Genomic DNA, 11,724 nt, shown 5'->3' on the forward strand with positions numbered 1-11,724 from the left:
CCACTGCACCAATGTAGGGTCTGACAATGGGTCAAAGGATTTCATCCTGATACCTAATGGCAGTCAGAATGCCGTTGTCCAGCCTGTAGAGGTCTGTGCGTCCCTCCATGGATATGCCTCCCCACACCATCACTGACCCACCACCAAACCGGTCATGCTGGACAATGTTACAGGCAGCATAACGTTCTCCACGGCTTCTCCAGACCCTTTCATGTCTGTCACATGTGCTCAGGGTGAACCTGCTCTCATCTGTGAAAAGTACAGGGCACCAGTGGTGGACTTGCAAATTCCTGTGTTCTATGACAAATGCTAGCCGAGCTCCACGGTGCCAGTCAGCGAGCACAGCAGGCACTAGAGGAGGCTGGGCCCTCAGACCACTCTCATTACATCTCTTTCTGATTGTTTGATCAGAGACATTCACACCAGTGGTCTGCTGGAGGTCATTTTGTAGAGCTATAGCAGTGCTCATCCTGTTCCTCCTTGCACAAAGGAGCAGATACCTGTCCTGCTGATCGGTTGAGGACCTTCAACAGCCCTGTCAAGCTCTCCCAGACTAACTGCCTGTCTCCTGGAATCTCCTCCATGTGCTTGAGAATGTGCTGGGAGACACAGCAAACCTTCTGGCAATGGCACGCATTGATGTTTCATCCTGGAGGAGTTGGACTGTCTATGGAACCTCTGTAGGGTCCAGGTATCTCCTCATGCTACCAGTAGTGACACTTACCCTAGCCAAATGCAAAACTATTGAAAAACAGTCAGAAAATATTGGGAAGGAAAACAATGTCAGTGGCCTTCACCTGTAAACTCATTCCTGTTTTGGGGGTTGTCTCATTGTTACCCCTCTAGTGCATCTGTTGTTAATTTTATGAACACCAAAGCAGCTGAAACTGACTAAAAAAGCCCCTCAGTTACTTATTTGACCAGATCAGTATCCCACGTTTCACTGATTTGATGAAATACTTAGATTAAAAAGTGTTCCTTTAATTTTTTTGAGCAGTGTATATCATCAAATTTACACTTTTCTGAAAATGTCACCAAACTTTGCCATCAAGGGCTGATGTCTACCTGAAATTTCCTGAAAGTCTGTGCCCAAAAGCCTGCATTTTTCAACACATGGCACTGTTCCCTACAATATTTTAATATTTTATACAGACTTTTTCTTGCTAGGATCAACTCGCACCAGCAAGAAAAACAACACATGCCAAAGTAGCGCATATGTAGAGTCATGACCTCAGTGGATATTCAAATACTGTTTTCTAACAAACTGTTGATTAGTCACTATGTAGGAGCAGAAAGATAAAATGGTCCCAAATCACAGAAAATTGAATCCAGCTCAATGACAGTGGCATGATCCGAGTTCTTGGAGATGGAGCTTTCTGTTGATTACCAATCTGAAACCGATACCGATAACTGGCCCCATGTTACTTTAAGAGTTCAGGGGTTCAGGTTTTTTTTCCTTTGGTAACAAATGCAGTCATACTAGCATAATTGCAGTGAATTTCCAGCCAATAGCGCATCCTCCGCCTGTGTGCAAGAACTCATGTATATTGTATATATACATTTATATATATATGTCAGGGTAGAGACTGCGATTTGGTAGAGTTGGAGTTTCTGCCAGTAGAGATTGCGATTGGAGACTCTACCAGTAGAATTGGAGTTTCTACCAGTAGAGATTGCGATTGGAGTCTCTACCAGTAGAATTGGAGTTTCTATCAGTAGAGATTGCGATTGGAGTCTCTACCAGTAGAATTGGAGTTTCTGTCAGTAGAGATTGCGATTGTAATCTCTACCAGTAGAATTGGAGTTTCTATCAGTAGAGATTGCGATTGGAGTCTCTACCAGTAGAATTGGAGTTTCTATCAGTAGAGATTGCGATTGGAGTCTCTACCAGTAGAGTTTGCGATTGGAGTCTCTACCAGTAGAATTGGAGTTTCTACCAGTAGAGATTGCGATTGGAGTCTCTACCAGTAGAATTGGAGTTTCTATCAGTAGAGATTGCGATTGGAGTCTCTACCAGTAGAATTGGAGTTTCTGTCAGTAGAGATTGCGATTGTAATCTCTACCTGTAGAATTGGAGTTTCTATCAGTAGAGATTGCGATTGTAATCTCTACCAGTAGAAACTCCAATCCTACCAGTAGAGATGGAACTTTAAATCTGACCCCTGCCCTGACCCCTGACCCTAACCTTAAAAGTCTAACGTTAGCCCTGACAAATCTCTACTGGTAGGATTGGAGTTTCTACTGGTAGAGATTGCGATCGCAGTCTCTACTGGTAGAGACTCCAATCGCAATCTCTACTGGTAGAAACTCCAATTCTACTGGTAGAGGTTGCGATCGCAATCTCTACCAGTAGAGACTCCAATCGCAATCTCTACTGGTAGAAACTCCAATTCTACCAAATCGCAGTCTCTACCCTGACATATATATATATATATATATATATATATACACACACACACACACACACACACACACACACACACACACACACACACACACACACACACACACACACACAGCACATACTACACTGATATATATTTGTCCAAATGTGTGCAGGAATACTGTATGATATGCTGTATATATGCCATTTTTAAATAACCATTGCATGTTTTAGTTTAACTGCTGCATGCCAGTATCTAACAAGTGTCTTTCTCTTTTTCTCTCCTCCCCCCTCTCTCCTCCCTGTCTTTAGCTCGGACCGACTGATGGATGATACAATAAGGTAAGATCTGCTTTCTGTCTTGCACATGTGGGAAGACATGTATTTGCATAAGTGACAGCCCCTGCCGCCCTTCTCCAGTGTCTTATTTACCTGCTGAACCCAATCAAAACTGTTACTGTTTGTGGCAAAACTGACATTAACACGGCCTGAATATGTCAAACCTAACAGGTCCTGTTAAGCTTGAGCTGGGCACCTGCAAAATGTCACCACTAATGCCAAAAAAAACAAGATTTGCCGGCAAGCAGATAATCAAAACTGGGAACTGTTATGATCAAGTGTACAGTGATGTCAGTAACAGGGTTTTTAGTATTCCATGGAAATGCCAAAACTTGAATATGATCAAATGGAAAGACTCAAGAACACATAAGAAATATAGAAAAGACTAATTAGCCAGTTAGTTTCCAAACAAAGCTGTTTTACTATTGCAGTTAGGACAGATCTCCTAACCGTAGTTAATTAATTGATCTTAAATGAATCCAGAAAATCTACACATTTATTGTTTTATTATTCCAGAGTTTCACAGATTTCTCCACCATCACTTTTTCCCCCTCAAGTAATAATTTTGTGTTCTAGTGCACCTTTGGAGTTATATTTGACTACTTCCACAACATTTCTGCATGTATATATATATATATATATATATATATATATATATATATATATATATATATATATGTATATGTATATTTGTTCTTCTGGACCTTGACTATAATGAACCCTTCAATGCCATTGCTCGTTGTGTGTACTGATGATTCAGCGGGGGTTTGATGCACACCAGCCTTGGAAGTGTGCCAACTGCTGGTCACATAATATTATTTGTGTGTAAAATGAAGAGGACTGCCTCCTCCTGCACAGCCCTGAATCTCCAGAATAACTCCTCCCACTGCACTGATTTATTGGTATTATCCATCTCCCACTACTCCCTACTGCTTTCTCGCCTTTCCCTCCCGCACAAATTCCAAATATCTTGCTTAGACTCTCTCCCCCCCCCCCCCCCCCCCCCCCCCCCCCCCCCCATATTGCTGTTCCACCATTTCCAATTATTTCATCTTGTAAAATATGGGTCCCTGGGGACAAATGAGACCAGCAGCCTATTTGATGGATTTTGCGACTGAAATGGTGGGCGATGCTGTGTTTGTTTCTTTTTCCCTCCTTGAATTTCGGTGCAATGCACTCAAATCGACAAGTTCTGTTTTTTCCTGTGGAGCCATTCATGCAGCAAGGAGATGTGATAGGAAAAGGAGGTTTACAATTTTGAGTAACAATGTCTTTTTTCTTAATTGATGTGTTTTCTAAGGTGTTTCCAGTAGATTACAAAGACGTCACTTTTTCTCTCATTTTAGAGCTGTATGATGAACGACACTGTCGCGAATCTGATTCATGGATCTCAATTCACCCACAACTTTACACTAGCAGAAAGGATTTATATGGTTGAAATGTTTTGTGATATTTATAAGAAAATCACTCGGTTAACCCTCTGACACCCAAGAGTCAGACAGGCCGCCTGGATTTTTTTTATTTGGGCCGTGAAAGAGTCAGAAATCATACCAGGAGTGGTTGGTTTCACCCTTTTTTTCAGAACAACGTAAGCTTTCAATATCTGGCAATATCTGACAAACTGTGTGTTTAGACAATGTAACAATCATTTAGAGTGCAAAAACAAAAAACAAAAATTGAGTTGGATTGTTGAGGATTTTACTGAATTAGGAACTAGAGTTGAACATGAACACAATATTAGACGACAAAAATCTAAAATATGAACTATAATAAATATTTACAAAAAATGTTGATTTTATATTACTTGTAAAATGGCGCTCCCGTGGGATTGTGTGATGGATGTCGTTGCACGTGGTTACTTTGACATATCATAATACCCCCGTAAAGTGCGTCTTCTCTTCTTTCAGGAACCGTTTGAATTTTCTCTCTCCCAAACGATTGAAGAGTTACGGTAGTTTAAAGAGTGCTCGTAAAATGGGAGCGACGCCGCTCCCATGGCATTTAATGTATTTCTGAGGCAACCCCTTTGACAAATCAGATCATATTATATATTTCTCTACAGTAGACGTGCTTCTATAAATAATGCAATCTTAAGAACAAGTGCTGAAATGTGCTTTAATACAGAATACATCTTTTGAACTGTATTTTTCTGGTATCACAAACAAGCTTTCAACATGTTCTTTCTACTTTGGGAGTGTTTTTTTTTTCTTTTTCCATTTCTGTAAAGTTTTTTTTTTAGGTTTACTTATGTAAATTTGCCTCAGTCTTACAAAGACTGTTGTATGAATTATAAAGTGGATTATAAAGTTTTATCATTGACAACTTTTACTCGTATACATAAAACTGACTTCACTCGACAGGTTGTTTGACCAACTTTGCACGTCTAGAGAGCGATCGCATACAGCGGGTCTTTACCCTCCAGCTCTGATTCTCATGAGCTGGTTAACATTGAGATAAAGGATGGTCGAGGTTGCTGCAGTCAGCAAAGTGTTTCTTCCTGACTGAGGAGAACATGATCCCCAAAACACTGCTCCAGGCCAAGACTGCGGACTGTCCCCTCAGCAACCTCCACCCACAGGGGAGGCCGTGACCTCACCCACCTGTGCTCACACACGCTCAGACTTACACACTCCAAATGATGTCTTTGCCTGCTTTAAACCTGTATGCAGTGTTCTGTGCACACGCAGTTTGTTTTGACCTGCCTCCTATGGGGTTCTGTCACCCTGGGATGGGAGGAGTTTTCACCGTTACAGTTCTTTCTGTTTGTTACACTGTTGTTTAAGACAGCAGTGAGTTAAAACAAACACAAAAAAAACTCGTGCCATAGTCTATACCTGAATTCATGTTTTTACTTTCTAGTTATTGTGAGACGTATGCATCTTGCTGTTTAGTAATTATGAAAAAAATATAACTCAAGTAATTAATCAAGTAGTTGCCACTTCTTATCGACCTTAAAGTTTAAATACTTTATTTGCAATATAGCCAAAATAATAAGCAGCGATTTTCAATTACCTTTTTTAATAAAGACCAGAAGAAAAAAAGGAATTGTTTAACCACCTAATGTGAAATTTAGCAGCTTTAGACAATATTTTCAATCATTTTAATATCACCACAGCAACTAAACAGACACAATAAATAAAATACTCTTATAAATAAAAATAAAGCGCTAAGCCTGTCCTCACTGACTGCAGCCTCCACCTCAGGAGGTCCGACAGTGATGAGGCCCAGGTAGAAGCTAATGAGAAGAGTGACAGAGGGCTAATGGGAGCCTTGTTAAGAGATATGACGGACTGCTATGAGTCAGAGAGGTAACATGGGTACAGGGATTTGTTCTAGGAGCCAAACTGTGTGTTTATGTTGCATTTTGTTCATGTCAGTAAATTAAGCCTATCAAACAATTTCCTTTTTGCTGTTGATGAAGTGTTTTAATTATTTTAGTTAAACTTAACACCTATTAGAAATCTGACCTCCAGCGGTTTAGTTTCTCACGCTTGTAAAGTGACAACAGTTTATCTGTATTAGACGTGGTTACAGCTTCAACAAAGCACTCTTTTCACCACAGTAGGACGGGCAGAGGTGGAGTAGGCTTTTAACCTTTGGTTGGAAGTAAAATTCTGCTCGTCAGTATGATGTTTAGTGACTGTAAACCAATTTATTTGTATGTAGTGGACAAATCACAACCATTACAGCTGGAACTAGATCACTAATTATATATTTCTTTTTATTTAAAACTGCAGTATAAGTTAAAAAATATTTGAAGACATCTTGAGGCAGAGATTACTGAGGTTGTGGGAGCTGATGAGAAGGACTCAAAGCTGGGCTCGGTAGCTGCTATTGATTCTTGTGTGAAACAGATGCCACAGAAGGCAAACACAGAGCATGAAACTTCCCCTGCCAACTGCCCAGCTGCACTTTCCTGCGCTGAAAATTGCTGAAGCCCAAATTTGAGAGCAGGAGAGGCATGATATCACAGCAATACTATACCTTCCATCTACAAGCTCTATTGTCTCTCACACACACACACACACACACACACACACACACACACACACACACACACACACACGCACACACGCACACACACACACACACACACACACACACCGTAGGCAGCAACATAAAGCTGAATAAGAACATGATAGGACAGGAGGATATTTCACCTCTGAATAAGCCCCCTTATAGACGCATGGAGGTGCTTAGATAAACTTAAATATCCACTTTTATGTTTGCAGAAGGGGACATTAAAATTTGAAACTATGTTTCACAGTCCCATATCATTTTACAGCTTATATTCTCTACATAGTTCTCATAAATGGTAGCTGCATAAGTAACTTATAATATCTTTTAGTAGGTTAAATATCTGATTTAAAATGAACTTTGCTCTGTTTTGGTCTCATTGCAGTGGCAAAACAGAGCAAAGTTCATTTTAAATCGGACATCAAATGTATTTTTCCTCTATTTTCATTTCTTGCCTTAAAATGCAATATGTCGTTTTGGTTTAGAAAATAACTATAATATAAACTGTGTTGAATTACACGTGTACTTTCCTCCGCTGAAGACTTAAGTGGAAGCCTGAGATCACAATATTTATAACATTTCTGCTTAGCCATCTCTGATTTTCCTTTAATTTGTTTTCGTATTAAAAATGGATGCCTATTGAAATGTTGGTGCTTCTTCGAAGACTATTGTTATGCAGTTTTGTATAATTTCTTTGGAAAATTATAACTGTCCATATTGCAGTTTCTGAATCAATGGCATAACGAGAAAACATTTTGAGAGCTTTAAATTTGCAAACAAACATGCTGACATAGGGTTGATGGGCAATTTTATAAATAGTAAAATTATCTAAAAAAAAAAATGAAAGAAAACAACTTAATCAGCTTAAGATTTCACAGATGTCATTTTAAATATACATCTCAAACAAATCAGTTTGTCAAGCCCAATGATTTGAAATGGAATCTGTTGTAAAAGGGTTGATGGGAATTAAATGGACATGATGGGGTATTTCTTTTCTTCTCTTTTTTTGTACGTCTAAATGTATTTTTAATTCTTCAGTTTGGATCTTGAAACGCCACCACCAACCTTCATCTGAACTGAATGGAAGCATCACCTGGTGAAAGTGAATTTCCAAGTCGCATGTTGACTCGAATCCAAAGGCGCTTTACAGCACTGCTGACGGCAGTGTTGTCACTGCTTCACTCATATTTCTCTCTCTATGTCTTTCTTCAGCATCGCTATGGCGACCAAGGAGAACATGACCTCCCAAAGGGGCATGCTGAAATCCATACAGAGCAGGGTCAACACACTGGCCAGTATCCTGTATACTGCATGTGTGCATGGGTGTGTGAGTGGAGGAGAGAGAGAGAGAGAGAGAGGGCTTATTGATATGAAATCACTGCTGGTCCTTTAGAAATCAGTACTTGCATATATTCTTTGATGGAAAACCAGGTGTTTCTTATGTAGGATTAAAAATAATAGCAACCTTTCAAGGTACTGAAGGTGAATACATTACATGAAGCATAAAACGTAGAACTGCATCAAGTAGTAGTATTAGTCTGGTTGTGAGATCCCACACTTGTGATCTTCCTTAACTTTTGACCCTCTCAGATCGTTTTCCAACTATCAACAATCTCATCCAGCGAATCAATCTGCGGAAGAGACGAGACTCTCTCATCCTCGGCTCGGTGATTGGCGTCTGCACCATCCTCCTCCTACTCTACGCTTTTCACTAACCGACCAGGCCTGGTGAAATCTTTAAAGAAGCAGGATTCATCTGCTCTCTGTAGCGTGGGAATCGCTCTGGAGACTGAGCTCAGTGGTTGGAGGACCCTGGAGGTTCCCGAGCAGAAGGACATTCAGTTGGTCCAGTTCTGGGACAAGAACAAATTTGGCCAGCATGTTCGACTGAACCTGTAATTAGCAGCGGGACAGATGGAGGGCTGGTGGTTGGGTGTTCTTCTGCCAACATGGGAATGGAGACCAAAAGTACAAATAAGACTAGATTTAAAAAATATATATATATATATTGATAACTCACTTGGAGAGAGACTCTGTGCCGTTGAAAATGTGAAGAGACTGTGAGACTGTGATGTTTTGGGGTTTTTTTCACAGGTGGAAGGATTTTTAGATGAATGGTTCTTTTTAACTGATGGAGTGGGTTGGATCATTGTGGGCTGTAAAATGTGAATTAATAAATTATTCATATCATTATGTGCAAACTAAGTGTGTGGCACTAGTAAACTTACTTATTTTAAATGTAATTTTTCAATATTTGTAATTTATACTCTATTAAAAAATGAAATGAGACCTCTCATTTCTGGAAAAGTTGAACCTTCAGGATACCACAGCAGGACTCCCCAAGTTAGCCACAACATTAGAACCATTGACATGGTGAATAAGATTTCATATCAGTAGAATTTCATTTTCTGCTGGAAAACCTAAGGCCCTGGCATTCATGTAGATGTTTGACACGCACCAAATGCAAGCACCAAGGACGCATCTTTATGGTAGTGGATTGCTAAAACTCCAAAGAGTTGACTCGACCTTCAAATTCTGAAAATCCCAATGTGATCGAGCCTCTGTAGAATTAGCTGGAACAAGCCTGAACCACGGATCCACTGTCAGTAGTGAATTTTCGGAGTGCTTTATGTCTCCATTAGAGAAAGGAACTAGGATGACAGGACAGAATCAAGCTACTGATTGGGTTTCATGGTCAGTACCACCAGGACTGAGTAAACTGGCAACCAGTCAAAAAAATTATTAATTTTAACGCCTTATCCAATGTTAACATTTTGCTAAAAATCTTTTAAGAATTAAAACATCTGAGTATTATAATCAAAATCTATATTGAAAGCAATAATTAGTGGCGGATCTCTTTCTGTTTTTCCAGTTTCTTTTCCTTGTCGAGTTTTTAAAAACGTTAAGATGCAGTCTATAAAGTCAGTTATAAAATGTGTTTTCTAAACAGTTTTTGGACTTTACCAGGTTGTGTAAGTACATCTATGAAGAGCAACCACAGACTGTAGAATATGTGAAGTTAAAGTGCTGTGAACTGTGAAACTGTCAACAGTTTTCAGGATCACATTATTGCAGTCATGACAGATTTGTCAAAGTCATGTGAAAGAACCATCTTAGATGAAGTCTCTTTATAGGGTGTTGAAATGTCTTCAGTCACAAACCAGCCCATTCCGCTGCTCTTAGTGCATTCCAATGAGGTTTCTATAAAGGAAAGGTGAAAACCTAGCTCTGCTTTTATGGCTATCTATCTCAGTATTGAACCATTCTACACATTTCTAGCATGGCCAGCAGAGCCTGTGTACCTTCATTTGATATCAGTCCACTTGAAGCCCAGAGTAGTGTGTGCATTTCAAGGTGGGAACTAAAGCATTCATCTGAGAGGGGAATAGCTGCAGACAGGGTTTGACTCATTTGATTAAAGTCTGTCGGTGGAGGTGTTGGAAACGTGAAAGCCAGGCAGCGATGTGAGAAACATCAATTCCCCTTTTTCCCACTGCTTCAGGCTATTAGTTGACTGGAATCCAAATAAAATAAGCCCACTTCAATGGACTGAGGAGGATAAATTTGGCTTCTTGTCCTCATTCTTTGTGTTTGATGTTTTTTCACAAAGAGACTAAAAGATTCAGTTTTCAGTTATCTGGCATTTTAAAAGGGACAGTCTTTTCTCTATTTTACAGCAGGTAGACAACCGCTACCTTTTTTTCTTGAATATCTTAATCCTTACATGAGGGGAAACCCTGTGCTGAAGTCTAAATTTGGATCAGATGTGTGTACACACTGTCAGAAGGCTACAGAGGTGCAACTCCTGAATATTTCACTCACTCTGAACACCACCCACGCAGAACTATGTTCCAGATCCTTAGAAAGGCCCTTCTGCAATAACTTCTGACAAGCACAAAGTGTGTGTCTTCGAAGCAGCTGATGTGTAAGACAGCGGTGTGGGCCTCTGTCAATTTCTTCCTCTTTTTTTCAGGAATGCATCACTTGTCTGTGAACATACGGCTTCTATTACTTTGCTAAAGCAATATTCATTGACCAGATAAAGGTTTTTGAGTGTAAAGGTTTAGGTTAAGCGTTTCCAAGAACACACTATTTGAAACCCTGCGTGTGTTCGGGATGGGGATTTTTCAGGATTGTGTGAGGTCAATACTCTGCAGCATTTGCCTGAAGGATTGGCTTTAAAACTCGAAGATGTGCTGTGAATTCTTCATTTTCCCTTTTACCCCGTCCATCTACAGGCTGTAGCGGCGGTGGCCATGATAAATGGTGTTTACGCTCCCTGAGGCTGAATTGTACATCAGGACCTGCTGTATGTAGTGAGGTTCAGATATAATAAAAGTAACTGCTGTGGAATGTCGTGCGATCCAATATAACAGCACTGCAGACTGCAGCCTTACCCTACAGCTGAATCAATTTTTTGTGGTTCAGTTCCAATAAAAAATGACAAATGTAGAATTTTGTTTCATTCCATAGTGAGAGTGTAGCTCTTCCTGTTTTCACCCCCTATTTGTATGTGAGGTAAGTGAAAGAACCTGTGCTCTCTAACAGGATTTTGATGATGTTGCATCTTTTCTGGGACATTTTGCATCATTGAGAAATGTTTTTTAAGACAGCTGTTGAAAATTCAGGCATCCCCTCTCAAAGCAGGTCTGTCTGTTGTTCTGCCACATTTATCTGAATATATCAGTAACTGTGGGATGGGTGAGCATAATGCTTAGCACATGTAGTCATTAACCCTTTAGAATGAAGTCTAATGACTTTTTGTAATCATCTGACTTACCTCTAATGCCACCAATGGAATCACTTTTAAAAAAAAGTTTTTTAAAAGTTTACTGGTTGTTAAACCAACCTGTACATCACTAAGACCTGAATGAATTTCTTCTAATTTGGCACTAATGCTCACTTAGGCTCAAGGATACCGGATTATATTTTGATGATCAAAGGTTGTTATGACCTCATAAAACACATTTTTGGCCATAACTCAA

General features: G+C 39.8%; 1 protein-coding gene across 1 annotated transcript in view; it reads left to right on the plus strand.

The window, feature by feature from the left end:
- Nucleotides 1–8,944, plus strand: part of gosr1 (golgi SNAP receptor complex member 1) — a 31,868-nt gene extending 22,924 nt beyond the window's left edge. Inside the window, exons 7-9 of the mRNA XM_022210763.2 lie at nt 2,696–2,725; nt 7,952–8,034; nt 8,330–8,944. Coding sequence (XP_022066455.1) covers nt 2,696–2,725; nt 7,952–8,034; nt 8,330–8,454 — 238 coding nt within the window. The 3' untranslated portion in view covers nt 8,455–8,944. The remainder of the gene's footprint in view (nt 1–2,695; nt 2,726–7,951; nt 8,035–8,329) is intronic.
- Nucleotides 8,945–11,724: the final 2,780 nt, after the last annotated feature.

The sequence above is a fragment of the Acanthochromis polyacanthus genome, chromosome 13, assembly GCF_021347895.1.
Source record: "Acanthochromis polyacanthus isolate Apoly-LR-REF ecotype Palm Island chromosome 13, KAUST_Apoly_ChrSc, whole genome shotgun sequence".
NCBI lineage: Eukaryota > Metazoa > Chordata > Actinopteri > Pomacentridae > Acanthochromis > Acanthochromis polyacanthus.